The 18,302-nt window shown below is 42.2% G+C and overlaps 2 protein-coding genes across 3 annotated transcripts; both read right to left on the bottom strand.

Moving 5' to 3' along the window:
* Window positions 1-1,886: 1,886 nt before the first annotated feature.
* Window positions 1,887-5,079, bottom strand: LOC308368848 (very-long-chain (3R)-3-hydroxyacyl-CoA dehydratase-like; the record flags this gene model as incomplete). The annotated part of the gene is made up of 9 exons (XM_080843130.1): window positions 4,950-5,079; window positions 4,754-4,825; window positions 4,372-4,411; window positions 3,886-3,996; window positions 3,418-3,545; window positions 2,871-2,983; window positions 2,590-2,696; window positions 2,230-2,361; window positions 1,887-1,963 (listed from the first exon to the last, which is right to left on the bottom strand). The coding sequence occupies exons 2-9, from the start codon at window positions 4,763-4,765 to the stop codon at window positions 1,887-1,889; spliced, it is 720 nt and encodes a 239-aa protein (XP_080699256.1). The 5' UTR covers window positions 4,766-4,825; window positions 4,950-5,079.
* Window positions 5,080-5,459: 380 nt separating this feature from the next.
* Window positions 5,460-17,642, bottom strand: LOC308369394 (E3 ubiquitin-protein ligase arih1). Of its 2 annotated transcripts, none has more exons than XM_080843812.1 (14): window positions 17,226-17,642; window positions 14,679-14,746; window positions 14,330-14,474; window positions 12,630-12,722; window positions 12,251-12,306; window positions 11,889-11,955; window positions 11,512-11,618; window positions 11,319-11,361; window positions 10,662-10,733; window positions 10,329-10,459; window positions 9,151-9,208; window positions 8,413-8,688; window positions 7,924-8,036; window positions 5,460-7,644 (listed from the first exon to the last, which is right to left on the bottom strand). In XM_080843812.1, exons 1-14 carry the CDS (start codon window positions 17,508-17,510, stop codon window positions 7,560-7,562), a joined length of 1,599 nt encoding a protein of 532 aa, XP_080699938.1. In that variant the 5' UTR covers window positions 17,511-17,642; the 3' UTR covers window positions 5,460-7,559. The 2 variants fall into 2 exon arrangements, with proteins under 2 accessions (XP_080699938.1, XP_080699939.1); XM_080843813.1 differs by having other exon boundaries at window positions 8,413-8,673.
* Between the last annotated feature and the right edge of the window lie 660 nt (window positions 17,643-18,302).

The raw sequence follows: 18,302 nt of genomic DNA, 5'->3' as shown, positions 1-18,302 counted from the left end.
AAAAGATCATTTATTTTGGAACACATCGCAATATGTGCATGTCTGATTCTTAAAGGTTTAGTCCTTGATTATAATTCACTTCAGTTTTTGTCAAATTCAGCTAAATTCTTCTCGGCTCTTCTAGCGGTCCTTTTAGGTTTTTGCTCGTGCACAGTCCTGGCTCTGTAAATGTGAAAAAAGACAACATGGCTTGGACTGTGCATTATACTATTCCAGCCAATCAGCAGCAAGGGTTTTTGTGCTCCAGCAAAAATCAAGGACCATCCCTTTAAAAGCCTTTGGGTAGGGAACCTCTTATAAATGAATGATAATGCATTGAGGTCATTAAGGGAGGGGGAAATTAAGGGTATTCAAGTACAGAAATCCTGCAATTCCTGCAACAGCCACAGATTTAGTAAATACAAGTTGTTCAGTCCAGTGTGTTCAAATGATTTTTTTCACAAAAATAAATCAAAAAACTAAACATGATACTGTTGCCACTTGTCTCCTTGCCTTTCAAAGATACTGAACAACAAAGTGACAAAAAACAACCCCAAAACTCTCAACTCATCAGAAAGGCGCAAACCATCAATCTTGTACCTCTGAAATGTCCAGACAATGGTGTAATGCTGAGATGACAAAGGCATTGTTTCTGCTCCTACTAAAACACACTGAAATCTAACCTGCTAGATAGAAAAATATCCAGGACATTTCCAATATATGTGTGGTTTGGTTCCTAAAAGTAACTAAGTTATACACAGACTAGTGCCAGTTGAAAGTGACTGTAAGATTGTCAGACTAATCTGTGTGTTTCTGCCATGTTACACTTGTTCTAGGTGGAGCAGTGCATCTTTGTGGGTGTTATATTATGGGATTGGTAAGGAGACAGCTAGTGGTGTAGTTATATTGAGAAGATGAGTTGAGGCATGGGTAACGAGACAGAACAGGTGGTGTACTCAATACCAAACAAAATTAAAATACTGTTGGTAATAATGACACAGTCACAGCAAGTGGATTTGCTGTGGTAAGACACCCCTCAGGTCACCTTAGTCTTCTATGTAACCATTTAGAATAAAGAATCCATTGGGCGTCCAGAACACAGGAGCTGTGTAGTCATACTTTATTCTTGTCACACTGTAGTGTTTGGGTCCAAGGAAGGAGTTGATAGTGAGTACTTCAGTGTGGACACATGCGTCCAATTTCCGATTTCAGTCCGATTTAAATTGGATATTGGACACATGTGACTCCCCAGAACTAGATTCATTGTGTCCAGCTTGAGTCCGACTGGACTCCGATGTAAACCCCTGGACACACGATTCGATTCCGCTGGGAATTGGACTGGGCGCGCATGTGTCTCTCGAAACTAGATTGAAATTGGACAACAACAACTTTTGCACGTGCTTGAGATCGTGCCCACAGACATATACATGCATCATATATGTCTATGATATGATAATCGCTGCTAGACGCTCAGTTCTTGTGCTCCCTCTCATTCACGTTGAAATACTGAAAGCGAAACTGAAACTTATAAACTGCAACGCAACTGTTTGGGACAGAATGCGCTAATTCAGTGAACAAATATTTTCATATTACTTTTTCACCAGTTGTTAGTCATGTAATCCTTTCATATCGATGTGAATCAATCAATACTAATACAAATTTAACTGTGGTGTGTTTTTGTTTCATTTCACAACGTATTTACTGTATAATCAACGGTAGCAGATGTAAACATTCCGCATTTGATTTGAACTGACACGGCCAAGAACTAGTTGTGTCACTGCCATGTGCTTAGAGATAGAGCAGTTAACCCCCCATGGAGACCCCATGGAGAGAATTGAATGGGATCGAAGTGCTGCCATCATGTGTCCACACTGATTACTTGACTTGGAGGGAAGAGTGTGTGTGGTTCAGTCCACTTTGAGGTGTCTCCTGAGGAAATGGCGCCTTCTCTGGCTGATAAAATGCTTCATGTTTATAAAGAGACCTAGAGGATTAAAAAAGTCATAGATGATACACTAATTCACTGATTCACTTTCTATCTGTCCTGCCCCCCCCCAAAACACACACACACACACACACTCACACGCACAATATAATTTCACAATGTTAGGAGGCTTTACTGGTTACCACAATGTTACGGAAGCTCTACTGGTTACTACAATGTTCATATCATTTACAGTTTATTTCCAGTGTTGGTATAACCTAATGCCAACCTTAATCTTTCTCAATTACATAACTGAATCCACTTACCCAGAAACATGACAACCAGATATAGCTTGAGTGTGAAGGAGAAGCTGATGGATTGGCCCAGGGCTGCAGGTAGAGGGATGCTGTACAGACCAGACTCATCAAAGATGCTCAGAGACTGCACAACAGCCACCGCTGCAAGACAGACAGTCAGAGAGAGAGAGAGAGAGAGAGAGAGAGAGAGAGAGAGAGAGAGAGAGAGAGAGAGAGAGAGAGAGAGAATGAGGGAGTGTGTGTAATGCAATAAAGTCTGATAAAAAAGGAAACATTAGATGTGTGGAGACAACTTTGTGGAATGAAAGGCAAAAAGAGGGCATGAAGGTTGAAACACAAGCAGGACAGAGATAGTCAGTGTCTTCTCACCTTCGGCTAGTGTTCCCAGTGGGTAAAGTACAGCCCAGATGGTAAACCTAAGCCAGGTGAGGAGTCTCCACTCCAAACCAATGCAGGCAAGCATGTAGAAAGGGTACCTGTGCGAAAGCAGAGAAACGTAATCATATCATATTGTAACATGCATAAAAGTGTGTCTCAATAGACATTTTGGGCATTTTTCACTCTTAACTGGATCAGATATGTCTGGAAAACACATACGGTTAGAAAGCACTTCAGCTATGAAGTATTATGGGGATCAGGGATTTTCCTACCTGAAGATCTCAATGAAGCTCCACAGGTAGAAGACAAAGAACACCACAATGCGCGTCTGCATTTCCCCCAGGCTTCCAAAAATGACAAAGAGTATGACATTTCTCCCCATGACCTGTTCAGACCAAGCCCAGTAAAAAAAGAGAAGGAAGAAAACACTCTTAAAATAATAGTCTCCATTTTTACCTACCATATTGCAGCCCTGGCCCAGCACTTAACCGTGCTCTGTGATCCATTAGACATACATTAAAGTTACATGATCTTAACACAGTCCTGAGGGAACCACCATTAGTACTTAAAGGGGCAGTGCACCCAAAAATGAAGCTTTTGGCAATCAGCAGCCACATTCATGGAGACACATATGGAGTTTAGTTCCCCCCCCATGGAGCACACGAGAACATTTGTTGTCATTTCTCTGATTTATGTGGGTTGAAAGAGCTGGTCGGACAAATAAGATGAGTTTCATTCAGTGTGTACTGAAGAATTCTTAAACAAGAACAAACCAACCTATTATTACAGCTCAGTGTTAACTGCATGATTGCACTGTACCTGCACCATGACGGGGAAGACTGCTGTGTTCACCAGACCCAAAGCAGGGTTAATGACCTCAAACACCGCCAAAATCTGACAAATGAACATCATGGTCCAACAGAACCTAAAGGTTTGGTAAACTGAGTCTTAAACAGAAGAAGAGACAAAACACTTGTTCAGATCACCGGTCATACTCTGGAACTCATGGAACTCAAAATACAAACAAGATTCACTGCTCTGCCACAATCTGGCCACACAGCCATTCAGTGAACAATTTGAATTCAGAAGATTAGAAGTCCAGAAAAAGTTAATCACTAAGACAGCTATATGCAGTGGTAATCACATCCCATCACCTTGCGACAAGACCAATGGTCACGGGAACACAGAAGAGGATTTAATCACTGATTGATCACTGAAAAGAAAGAGTTGAGAACTTGGTCCCTGTTGAGCGCTGAATCTGAGACAAAAGGGTTGCACTGTGCTCACCTTTTCCCTCAAGAACAAGATGCACCGTCATACTGGAAAAGATCCATAAAAAGCCCAAGAACTGAATCAGGTTATAGGTGAAAAGGTAGATCTTCGTAAGGGTCGCTGTGACTGGAAAGAAAAAAATCAGATATCAAAATAACTATTCACAGTCTGACCAAACAAGCAGTGGTAGAATTAGCAAGTAAGGTATAGGGGGTCAATGACCTATGGTATAGTGTAGATATAATACTTTCCTAAGCTTCCCTCGGGATAAATAAAGTATCCATCTATCTATCTATCTATCTATCTATCTATCTATCTAATGAGCTAGACTTTGCGTACATATTGCATAGGCTTTTGCATTTCTATCAGTGAAATAGCTGCAATGTAGGATAAGCCTATTGAGCCTTGAGGCTGACTCTGACTGAGTTGGGTAGACTACTTTAAAGACAGAAACCCTGATGCAATGACCAAGAAAAAGATGCAGCAGTTTGCCACTCTTACCATCCCTCGCCCTTGGCTCTGAGCTGTTTGGGGTCAGCTCCTGGAACATAATAATGTGGTCAATAAAAGATAAAATGCATTGATTTGGCAGTCGTTTTTATCCAAAGTATCCATTCACCCCTGCAATATCTAATAGCATACTTAATTTAGGCTTAACTTAAATCCTTACAGAGTACAGAAAAGCTAATTAAGATAGATAGGCACTGACAATGTTATCCCCGCCTTGCACTTCTTATCAAAGTTTTAATTACTATACAGTCAGCTTAAACTTCCCTATAAGGTGCTACAATCAGGCAGGTACACTCTCTCCTCCCTAAACAAGTAATCGGCGAATGTAAACACGTTGTAGAACATAGGCTATTCAATTTTAACAGTATCCCACCGCTGTGTCCATTTCTTTTTCCAGGGTGGATGCAGCACTCACTACGGGAGGACGTTTCGTGATTTCCTGATACTGTAAAAGAACATAGTAAAGTGATAAATAACGTTTCAGTACAAGTGAGAGAGGCGGTACTTTTAATATAAGGTACAGTAATCGTTATGTAGTGTAGATAACAAACGATCGAGATTTACCGTACCTCATCAGTAGTTCAACGCAAGTTAAAGACGCAAAAAATACCTCTGATTTGCACATGACATGTTCGGTGTTGTGAGAAAACAAAAGCTCGCATTGTTTAGGGCAAAACTGTTCAGTAAAAACATAATTCTGCAATATATTCTTTGTCGGGTCTCTGCCACTATCGTTTCGTAGCACAAATAAGGGCGGATCCTGGCATGCATGGATCCAGCGTGCGCGCACCCAGGGGTCCTACGTGCTCGGGCACTTCCAAAAGTGAGCAGGGTAGATGTGAATAATTTGAACATACTGACAGCACATTGGAAACATGTAGAAGCATTATATGGCTACATATATCTTTTAGATTTAATTTCCAGGTGCAACGGAATGTTCTGGTCATGGCTGTGCAGATGTACTTTGAATTGAATATTCAAATGATTCAATGACACCCACATCATGACAATATTCACACACCCAATGACAGGCCACAGACCGGTTATTGTTTTTAAATTACATTTATTTAAATAGGACATCTTTTGTTTGTAAGAATGATTATTAGAACACATGAAAGCGACAGTCTCTGATCTCTCTCATATCAGAGAAAGGATTCTCATAAACGATATTTAGAGAGTTCACACTTTGGTGAGATCTTTACTCTCAATGGCAGAGCCAGCACAGTAAGCCTAACATTCCCCCAATCCAGAGTCAGTGCAATGGGGTAGCCATCCCATGACACTCACAAACACAGCCATAGCAACTGGCATAGGATTTCTCAGAGCAGGGCCCAGTCTGCGTTTCTAGGGGATGTGTAAAATGGTCCAAAAATAAAAAAAAAAGCAAATAAAAAATAAAATATCAAATCACGACTCTACAGTGACATCTGTACTTTTCAGAGGCTTCTAAAAATAGGAGTACAAAGGCTACGGAGGCAAGCTGCTGTGGACAGCATTCACAAAGATTTGACATTTTACCATAGACATTGAAAGCCCCGCAAGCATCCATCCATACATACATTACATATTTTAACTTGCTTCTGGCGTGTTGAACCTCCATCACATCACAGTTCTGTAAACAAACCTCTTCTTTTATCCTGACTGTAGAGTAACAAGTCTGTGAGGATGTAAGGGGCTGCCCGATATCAAAACCTCTACGAAAAGGCTTACTTCACACAAGGCTGCCAGGACAAGGACAGTCAAACAAGACTTATACTAGCCTTGTGGTTATGGACTGTTATGCATAAACATGACGGGTGTAAAGACAATTGCCTGCCACACTACGACATAGAACCCTGTCTGGAAGAGGACCATCTCAAAGAGGGCCGATGTTTAGCGTTCTGATGAAGTCTGCAGTGAGTAAGATGGAAGGCCATCTTACAATCACATGTCATTCTTGCGGTACCTCAATGGCTGAACTCACTTCGACACTCATCACCAGAACTTTCAGTGCTACATCCCACACTTAAACAAAGTACATACAAAGACAAAAAATATGAAAAAGAAAAGAAAAGAAAAAATACTACAGACATGTCTTGCAAGAGTGAATGTCACTCAATTTGGCTCTCAGGGGGCAGCTGGTAGTGTATTACATCTGACCACACCTGCGAGACAAAAGGGAATAATGGAGGGCTGGTTTACAGTAAACGGAGGGGAGGGGATGGGATGGGACTGAGACTCGGGTTGTGGAAGGAGGCAGACGGGACCAAACAGGCAGGCAGGCAGGCAGGGTGGATTGATGTTGGTTGGTTGGTTGGTTGGTTGGATGTTAGTCTCAGTAGAGGAGCTAATGTTAGCCTTAGCACACACAGCTCAGATTAAGGCTAAGATTTGCCTTGCTAGCCTTGTGTTTAAGCAAGTGAAAGATTTTTCCTTCGTTGTTTTGGGATGTTATCCATCCAGATAACAGTTTAACAAAACAAAAAACAAATACAAAAACAAAACAAAAAAGACATATGGGGGAAAGTAAACTAAAATCTGCATGTAGAACCATTTGCAAATAACTAAAATGAATAAATATGTCTGAAATTGTAAATGAAAAAAAGGACCCCATCCCCCTCAGAGAAAAAGAAAATGCAAGTGCATGCCACTCCATGTTCCATGCATGTACTCGATTTACAGTTTGAAAAATACAGACTTCCTTCTCCTAGAGACCTCACACACTTCCTATATATGTTGACTTGTACAATCAGCAAGTCCACATTCTGCACCCCCAAAAACAGGCCACACACAAACACACTCATGGCTCGGACAGGTTAAGCTGTGCCTAAAAAAAAGCCATTCAGCCACATTGGGCATACTGAATAAAACTTTTTTTCTTAAATAAAAAAAAAAGTAAAAAACAAAACAAAAAAAATCTAAAACAAACTCACAGAAAAAAAAGTGCAGAGAGGAGAAACTATGTGGGGGTCTGCTGCAAACAATACTGCCGTGGGATGGTTTGGGTTATTCTATCATTTATTTGGGTAAAAATGACTGAATAAAATAAAATAAAAGGTTAAGAGATAAGTAGTAAGTTTGAGATGCCAAGAAGAGGCCCATCAGCAAGGGATGCTGGGACCACAGTGCTGCTGCTGATACGGAGGCCACGCTTTGAAATGGGTGTTCTGGAGAGTTCTTCACGATAGGCTGTGCCACCCTCAATCCTCTATGTACTCCCACAGGTCCTTCTCATAGCCCTCGTGCACGTGCTGCAGCAGTACTCGCCGTCGACTCTCACAGTATCTGCAGAGGAGGGAGGGAGGGAGAGAGAGAGAGGAAGAGAGGGAGGGAGAGAAAGAGACAGAGAGAGAGAGGGGGGGCAGAGAGGGGGCACAGAGAGAGAGAGAGAGAGACAGGAGGAGTAGAAGAGGACAGAGAGGGGATGAAGAAGAAGAAAAGGGAAGCGCAAGAGATGGAGTGGTGAAAAAACAGACCAGTACGGCAGACACTTTTATAAACTTCACAATTCAAATAAACTGCTGTGTTCTGGGCCCCCAAGGCTGAGCCATGACGGTTCCTCACCTGTACTTATCTTGAACTTTCTGTTTGATGTCCTGCAACGAGTCCTGGGAAATATCTCGCTCTAGGTATCCAGACAAAGTCTCTGTAGCATTCTCCAGATCGGCCTGATTGTTCTGAGAAGGAAGCAAAGGAATTCCCTTAAATTTGATGACTTCCAGACCCACTCAAATATCGGTCACTAATTGTTGTTTTTGACATTATAGTAGAATAAAAGAATACAAAAGAACAATAAGAAATTAAGCTTAACGTCTGCCAACCTTCAATCTGTCATTTTAATTACACAAAATATTCTACATTTGATTTAAATAAATGAGAGGTACCACAGACTCAGAGAGTGACAACTGAACACAGTTCCATGGGCTTTTTAGCGTTCATCAACGACTTGATGGTTAGTTTGAATAGTGACAATGTACACATTTTTCCTCTCTGTAAAAGCAGTAGCCACTGTGAAGTAGCCACTATCCTGCCTCCTTGACCTCCCCCCCTCACCTCGAAGATGATGGACTGGTTGTTCTTCTTGAGGTAGAAAGCGAAGACGTAGGTGAACATGAGCGTGGATCGGCACTGGCACAGCACGTCCACGGCCTTCTTCAGGAACTGCACCTCGATCCAGGACATGTTGTGCTGCTGCATCTCCTCCATCTTCTGCTTGACCTGGGCGTAGAGCTTGTGCTCGAAGCGCAGGCTCTGCATGTGGTTCATGTAGCGGTTGCAGTAGAAGAGGTACCGCTGGAGGGCCGCCCGAGAACGCTGCACCATACACAACTGGGTTTACATTCTAGCATGCGTCTGGGCGCTACATGCACAAATGCAACACTACGCATGCACGCACACACACATCCACACACACAGCTATAAACCATACAGATACACTAATCCCTCACACACACACAATTTACCACAAACATAAAAACCATCCTACACATAAAGGCATAACGCTAGTAGCACAATGCTAGATATGGCCCAGAAAATGCTGGTGGCAACAAGAAATGTAAAGGAACGGCCATAGTTTATGTAATATGAATATATGTGCCCCATATGTTGTGCTACACTGGCATATCACTGAGTGGTATTGTATACACTAGAATTTGTCTTATGTAATCGTCATCATACAACTGAACATTCCCACATTGAAATTATAACCTTAAACTCATAGTGCATTTAGATCCATCCATCCATCCATCCATACATAGTGCCCTGTCTACTCGGGATAAAAACTTAGTTCACCTCCTGGGCATCTCTGGCGGCCTTGGCGTCATCCTCATTGTAGCGATTGCAGTTGTACCTAAAAAAAAAAGTGACGGAGCACACAGATTGCGAGAGTAATTACTGACAGGAAACGAGAGGACTTCTACACCTGCATTGTACAATACTCTCACTGTAAAGTCACCTAAAATCAACAGCTAGATGAATTTGGTAGAGCTGAACAGCTTGAATCAGCTCAAGATGAATGGATGGATAATTATTATTATTTGTTTTATTATAGAACTATGTGCCCATAGAACATAATTAAAAAGCTCCTCTGATGTGCATGCTTTGATTGTGACTACCAGTGTGATTTCAATGGTATCACTGTGTTACTCAGCATGTTTGCATGATGCGTGTTTGGGAAGAATATGAGGAAAATGCTTTTTATTCTATTTAATTTCAACACCAGCCTTTGTGTAGTACACAGTGGAGTACATAGGCCTATAGAAAGGTTGCCTGTGTGGAGATGGGAGAACAATGTTAGCCTAAACGTTTCTCATCCACGCTTGAACAGATCTGCCGGATTACAATGCTCAGTGCTACTACAGGGAGTTATCCACTCTGTAATAGCTGGGTATTGATTGGGATGGACAGTTGAAGGAAACCAACTTCGTTCTTATTATTAATTATCTTCGCTTCTTTTTTTGCAGGAAGCGCAGGAGATAATTAGCCAATTGAAAACGTAGTCACGAGTAGCGTGTGTGTAACCAAACAATTAGCTTGGACTGTGTGGTCGCCTTTAGACTACCAACGTGTTCCTTGCAGTTCTCTAGAGTGGTCTCTGTTCCTCTCTCGGAGCACACAAAAAATTGCATGACGGCTCATGGTAAGCAATTGAGTTCCCTCACGTCTTTCGACTACTACACTCCTAATATCTATGTAATGCCTCTGTTTGATGACACCTCATTGTCAAGTATACCTCCTGATGGCTATACTTTTGTTTTCTTTTTCTGTCGGTCAGCGGTTCCATGATTCCATTCAACTGTGCCACAACATATTCTGTGAGTTTAGCACTCTGCCAGCGGAAAAACTTTGCGTACTGGCAGTGGCCAATGGTTTGAGAAAGGTTGAGTGAGACAAAAGTGTTTGGTAAACAGGATCTGATAAGTGTGTGTGTGTGATAACGGAGTGTATCTTCAGATTAAGACATTCCTTACCAGGCAGATCCATGGGGCTCCCAGGGGCCGAGACACACCCAGCAGAACTCTGCCTTGCAGTTTTGGTTCCGGCACACCATGTGGTTGCAGCCACCGTCCTTCTCGATGGTCACGTGACACTTTGGGCATTCCTGTACAACAGAGGACACCAGTGGACATTCATACAACACGCTCGTCACACTGCCAGATGCTACTGAAGCGCATCAACCTGCTCCTACATTCCCATCACAGTGTCATAATGATTTTTACTTTCTGGAGCTTTAAATACGTTTAGATTACCCATCTGTAAATAATGATGAGGTACAAATGGAAGAGGATTATGTGAATACAGACTTTTGTGTTTGCTGCGATCCAGTTGGATGTTTCGCTGTCATCATCACACTTCTTGATCCATTTCCTCAACCACTGGAGAGCACACAAGGAGATTTGCACAACTGAATGAACGAAAGAAACTTTCCCCAAACACAGAAATCAATTATTTGTATCCATTTCACCTTTAGAGTGTCATCATAGCATAGTAAGACCTCACATCAACACATATGAAACACACACACACACACACACACACACATATATCCTTCATTCTTTCGTGAAGAACACTTCAATCGAGCACCTAAGATCAGAGCGGGCCTGCTGGTGCCCAGAGCGGGCGAACTAATGAGAGTTTAGCCTGGCCTGGGGCTGCCTAATGAGCCCTCCTGGTGAGAAGCCAGCCACGCTTTAGAGGGGAGATGCCCACCAAAATAACATCTGCCCTCATTTCCACAGCCTTGGCTCAAACACACAGGGGCTGCTTCGCTTCATCTGCTACTTCAACTCAAATCCTTTCTACAGTAATTAATACCAAGAAAAGAGATAAACTCTACAAACTACTAACATCTTCATCACGGAAATGTATTCATTTAAAACATCTGAATTCTTCCAAATACTTTCCAAATCTCCACAATCAATTACGTATACAAAAATTAAAAAAAGACTGCTGTTGCATACCTTGCACTTGACTGGGTCATGCCAGTTCTCTCCACAGTTGAAGCTGGTTGTAAAGAACATACAACAGAGTTGTGTTATTATGATCAGATCCAGGGCAGAAGGGGTATTTGGAAATTATACATGTACGGATATAAGAGCAGTGCCGTCACAAGTCAGGAGTTTAGAGATATGAATGGATTTGCAGGGTACTCACCAGAACTGTCGGCCACACGAACAGCGAACAGGTCTGGCATCGGGGTACTGGACTTTAACCACATGGTGGCAGTCAGGTGCTGGGCACCATTTTAACAGTCGATTGCACTGAAGAGGAGGGAGAGGAGGTAAAAGATTGTATGTAGAATGAAGACTAAATATGAACAAATAAAAGGGCTGACAAGTTAGAATGTTTTGCCATGTCGCATTTTTTAAAAACCAACACACATGTGGCGGCACATTTTAAGTGCCACTTCTTACATGTCTTCCATGCTCTGAATGAATACAGTAGCCAGTGAGTATTATTAGAGCAACATCTCTTTGGAACATTCTTTAAGATGCTTCAAAGCTTCAAGATGGAGATTGGCGATTCCTTACCTCTACAAAACTATTTGTGATTAAATGCTGGTACTTCAACTTCACCTTTGAGTCTGTGATAAGTCTCCTGGTAAAAAGACACAAATGTCTTCACCAAATAGCCCTTTTCAAGGAAAACTAAAATAGTTTGATGTTGCCCCCACCCCTCCTCCAATACTTGAATCAAAATCCTAAAATAATTCAATTTATTTCAAACCCAGGACTTAAACAACATAACACGTACTGGTCAGGTCTTTTAACATTTCCAGCTACTATGCTTGTGGATTAACAGCAAGCAAGACTAAAATGTCCGTGGAGTACACCCATTGATGAATCAAATATTCCTGAATGAACAAAGGCATCAGTCTCACAGGGATACTCACATGACTGTGTTGTCATCTACTAAAATATCACAGCTGTGTGCAGGACAAGAGATGGTCTGTAAATGAAACCAAAAAACTGCATTTTACTTAAAGAGGTAGACACAGGTTGTGTGTGTGTGTGTGTGTGTGTGTGTGTGTGTGTGTGTGTGTGTGTGTGTGTGTGTGTGTGTGTGTGTGTGTGTGTGTGTGTGTGTGTGTGTGATTGCAGGTGTGTGTTGCAGTGTACTATGGTATGAGGCTAAGACAGAGCAACATGTTCATTTGGAGTTGTGGATGAGCGCTGTTCAAGGTTACAAGCAGATGTTGGCAATATGCATGATGTGTGTGTTTGTGTGTGTGTGTGTGTGTGTGTGTGTGTGTGTGTGGCAGGTAAACACACCTGTCCCATCCCTTCTTCTATGATTTTGGTGGTCAGGTAGTCTCCCCAACACTGCATACAGAACTTGTGCCCACACTCCAGTCCAGTAAAGTACTAAGAGAGGAAAGCACACAAAGGAAACATTTACAGATCTTAGGATATCACTCTGCCCAATGTACAACGTACCTTCTGGTGATCTGTGGGGTGATCATTCATGTCTGGTCAGTGAAATAAAACCAGCACAGTGTGCACACAGTTTTACTTTTATTTTTACAGTTTACTTAAGTTCTATTTCATCTCCAGGTGCACTAAACTGTACTGTGTCAGCAGGGAGCAAAAAAAGTTCAAAAATAAACTCAGCACAAAAAACAGCATAATCAAAAACATTGCATTGAAGTGATGTACAGTTGACCAGCATGGAAACACATTTGCTATGAAAGTATTTGAAAAGGAAAGACGGAAATGTATCTAACTAGCTCCAAATCAAATGAATCCCAATTAGCCGCAGCTGCTTGCATGACATTCTATAACATAAGAATTAACACCAAATTGATAAATTAACTTCAGTGGCCAGTTCTAGATCAACATCTTGTTTTTTCCTTATTCACTATGTGTATAATTTGGGTTTGTATAAACTGTACTCTATAAACCCAATTCTATTAAACTATAAACAAAAAAAATAAAAGGTTACTAACCGTAATTATCATGCTATGTCTCTAGCAATGCTATGTAGATAATTAGTGATAGGAAAGCAGGCACAAACAATTTTTTTAATTTTTTAAGGTAAATGTTGTGATGAAGATGAACCCATGAATCTATGCTACTTTTTACTTCAAACAACTTGAGGTTGGACAATTTGTTTTATTTTACCCTATGCTTAACATCTAAGTGTCACCAGGGTGATAGGATCCCCCCCACCCAACAGCGATTTGGTTGTGTACACATCCATGAGCCCACAGCACTAGACCCGTTTATGTTGACATGCTGAAACATGAGTGAAGTGATGCGAATGTGATACTGAAGTCCATTCAATGTTGCACTAAAGCACATAGAACTGGTTGTTCCTTTTAATAAATGCATCAATTCTTTCAATTACAATGTATTAATGCATTGAATATAATCTCTTATGATTTGTTAAGAACATTGGTTTAATAAAAGCATGTGCATTAAGCTTGAATCTTGAAATATACAAATCATACAGGATTATTTTGAAACTATTTGTCTGATCGATTAATCGAAAAAATAACCGACGGTTAGTTTAAACCCTAGTGTACTTAAGTAGCCCTTCTGCATTTTAAGACTGTGTGTAGTCCTTAGTTTCAATCCATAACATGCTACCCATTGCCCCAGGCAGATTTCAACTTCTACATGCAAATCACTTTAGACACATGAAAATACAATAGGGGAGTTTGATAGATGTTCAGTGTGTCTGCTGGAGGAACACATTTGCATTTTCCGATGTACGGGTCTAACAACACCAAACCCTGAACAAAGAACAAGAGCTCTTCATGCCTATCATAGGAATGATTCTTTGCTGTCTACACTTGCATTTGAATGGCAAATATAAGACAATGATCACTGCATTAACAACAACTAAATATTGTTAGCCATGACTAATAGACACTGTGAAGATCATACAGTCTTAGCTTAGTGTCAACATATGGGATATGATTTCCAGACAGCCATTTCTGTGGCTAAGGGGAAGTGGTGTGGAGACTAACCGAGTTTGGGTAGGTGAGAAAACAGATTTGGCAGGGCATGTCCTGGGCAGAGGACCTGGTGCTCATCGGCCGCGTCCGGGACTTCTTACTGGGGTTGATCACATGGCACTCGGAGAAGAGTTTATCCAGGTTGCCATCGAAGTACCTGCAACCAACAGCAACCATCTCGAAAGTCAGCTAGACATAAAACATTTGAAAAAGTCAGTATGGGGAAAGGCGATGCTAAGGATTTTTGTTGAAATAATTGGAACACACCCCTGCTGCAACAACATACCCTTGGTTTATAAAAAAAAAGAGCAAAACAGCAGATAGGTCCATGATCTTATTCATGCAGAAAATCACAGCCTACCTCTCCATAAGCTTCTCTTTGTCCCAGTTGAAGTGACTGAGGAGCATTCTGGTGATGGTGGCAGGGTTCTGAAATGGGGAAGCAGCCGTCAGGAGCAGGTTCACACTGGTCACTGGTCACGTAATGCTAGAGCCACCTCACAGCGGTCAGGAGCAGGTTCACACTAGACACTGGTCGCCTAATGCTAGAGCCACCTCACAGCGGTCAGGAGCAGGTTCACACTAGACACTGGTCGCCTAATGCTAGAGCCACCTCACAGCCATCATGAGAAGGTTCACACTAGAAACTGGTCACTAGTCAAGTAATGCTAGAGCCACCTCACAGCCGTCATGAGAAGGTTCACACTAGACACTGGTCCCCTAATGCTACAGCCACCTCACAGCCGTCATGAGAAGGTTCACACTAGACACTGCTCACGTACTGCTAGAGCCACCTCACAGCCGTCAGGAGCATCCTCACACTATACACTGGTGGTCACTGTTCACGTAATGCTAGAGCCACACTGGTCACTGTTCACGTAATGCTAGAGCCACCTCACAGCGGTCAGGAGCAGGTTCACACTAGAGACTGGTCACTGGTCACATACTGCTAGAGCCACCTCACAGCGGTCAGGAGCAGGTTCACACTAGAGACTGGTCACTGGTCACGTAATGCTAGAGCCACTTCACAGCTGTCAGGAGCAGGTTCACACTAGACACTGGTCACATACTGCTAGAGCCACCTCACAGCCGTCAGGAGTAGGTTCACACCAGACACTGGTCACGTAATGCTAGAGCCACCTCACAGCCGTCAGGAGTAGGTTCACACCAGACACTGGTCACGTAATGCTAGAGCCACCTCACAGCCGTCAGGCCGGCCTTTCTTACCACCACAATCCACTGTCCAGCCACAGATGTACAAACAGGGATCATGATATCTGACTTACTTACAAGTCAGAGGAAGGCTACATCATGTCAACATAACACAAACTGATACTACCTTGTAGTGCAATCTACCTATATAGGTGACTACAATGAATACCACCCTTGTGCCCACTGTGTGATGCTTGACCAATCCTGTACTTTTATATATTTTCAGAGAGGCTACTACCCTATGTACAAGAGCCATATGCATGTAATGAAATCTTCACTACCAACGTTGTCTTTGAAACCCTTCAGCCAACACACAGTCGTTTATGTCTTGTCAGGACTGGCTAATCAAGGCAACATGCTGTTACCAATGCTGCTGCTGCTGCTCTAGGCCAGTACGCAGTAGTATCCGTGCTCCATGCAGCCTGCTCTGCATGTTCTCTGTAGAGCTCCTGAGAGGATAGCAGCTGTGACTTCAAAAGGGAGATTTGAGTTAAGAATAGCACTGTGTGGCTGCATCCCTGACAGACTCGTGTTTATGTTATCCCGTGTGCCAACTGCCAAAGCATTACATCCATCGGTTGCCCTTGTTTCATGGCTACCCTCAGGCAGTTGAGATTCATTGATAGATTAATGAGAATTTAAACATGTCTGGGACATATGTCACCGCATCCTCTAGCCTATAAAGTCAAATTATATGTAGGAGACCTCGGAGAAAGATATAGGATTGACTGTTGATGGTGACCATTTATCATTAACATTAATGAATTGCCACACGTGATGTGTTCCACCCCCCATGGTCTCTGGCTCTTGCCTGGACTACACAATTATCAAATCAAATTTCAACTCGGTGCAAACACAACTTATATGTGCGATACCTGTATCATTACCTGCTCGGTTGGTTGGCTAAACCAGTAGGCCCACGAACAGTTGACGTTTACAGCTTGCTGCTTATATGCCGTAGTAAGCTGGGTTATTTAACGTGAAACATCTAGCTAGGTGACCAGCCACATCCGTAACGTTGAAGGGTTAGCTGACCAGCGATAGCATAACAAGATAACGATGGCCACCCCTGTCATCGCTAGCTTCAGATGAGCAAGTAAAACTTACCTAGCTATCTGCTAGCCAACTAACTCATTACATTGCCTGGCGGCTAACGTTATTTTTACCAGGTAGCCTATCCATCATAGGTGAAAGGCTACTCATTAGCTAAATATATTTGTTATAAAGAATACCTGAAGTTGTTGACAACCCCTGTTTTGCAAACGTGGCTCGTAATACACACGTTAACTTTTACTCTCGACCCATTAACGTTATTTTAACTTAACGTGTTTGATGTTGCTAGCTTAGGTAACCTTAGCTAGCTATCGATAGCTGTGGCCAATAGTTAGCCAGATGCCACAGCTAAGTAAGCAGTAGAGTATGGCCAAGGGATAGTTGACTAGAAGAATAAAATGTCCTACAAAATCAAACGAATAATGTGAACTATCCAATTACATGTATTTGTAAGCATATTTCTTCTTTGTCATTTGTCGTCACCGGCTGGTACTTGCATGACTTAGCTAGACAGAGAAGAGGTAACTACATTACTAAGCTAGCTAGCCAGAAAGCTTGTTTTTATTTCGCAACCTTAGGCCTAGGAGCTTCTGACATTCCCGGTCTCTCCTACTATTTTTACCTGCCTTGGAGTATACCTCACCTGGATGACCTCGTTGACCTCTTTTATACACTCGACCATATGCTGGAGAATTTGTTCAGCGGTCAAGACCTCAAAACGGTAGTCCTCCTCATCCTGTCCAGGCCCAAGGCCACTGCCTCCGGTTTCTCCACAGTCGTCTCGCTCACCACCAGCCACTACAGGATCAACCAATTCCACCTCCCCGAGATCTAGGGTGTCTTCTTCGGGTTCGTCTTCACCGCTGTCTTCGCTGCATTCCTCTTCCTCGTCGTCATATTCATAATTGTAACCCTCGTCCGAGTCCATTACTTAAGAGATTAGTATTATGTCGAGAAAAGATGATAGCAAAGCCAGTAACCAATGTTGTCAACAAAATTTAACACAAAGGGTCGAAAAAATCCCAGTTCCAAATTTTCCACTGTAACATTAGCTAGCTACAGAATCCACATTCACAACGGTAAAAGCGTCGCTGCCACTGACTGGGCCAACAAAGAGACGTATTACGCTGTTACGTCATCATAAACGAGCGAAAGGTGGAAAGTCTTTTGTAAGTTGTTTTTTTATCATTCAAAATACTCAGAGCCATTAGCTTTTCAGAAATACTGACAGGTTTTCATATGTTGCCTAAACTCAACAGAATAAGTCACTCACCCAGTTTTAAGCAATCACAGTGTTGTTGTATTGACCCTTGAAGCACACGCCTTCACCAGTAGATGACGCTAAACTAGAAGTTTTTCTTCTTTTAAAGTTCAATTAATTCAATTAGTCTTCAATTAAAATTACATTACATTCAAAATTCAGTTATTGGCAACACCACCCAGTGATTGAATTTAGCAGATAACATTTATTTGATTTGAATTGCAATTTCATATAGGCTACGCTCGTAGGCTACATCAGTTGTGTTAATAAACTTCACTCACCAAAAGAAAAAAACTCACATATGCCGCATATCCAATATGCAACAAATATCTAGAAAAAGTCTGACACAAACAGATTATGGCATGGCACACTGCACCACCTGGTGCTGTCTGGTGTTAACCCTTGCCAGCTTGCCATACTGACAAAAGGACTCCTCGGCAGTCCTTCAGCAGGTGCACT

This window comes from Sprattus sprattus, assembly GCF_963457725.1.
Source record: "Sprattus sprattus genome assembly, chromosome: 8".
NCBI lineage: Eukaryota > Metazoa > Chordata > Actinopteri > Clupeiformes > Clupeidae > Sprattus > Sprattus sprattus.
The sequence above is the reverse complement of the archived record's forward strand: the minus strand, read 5'-3'. Positions and strand labels throughout refer to the sequence as shown.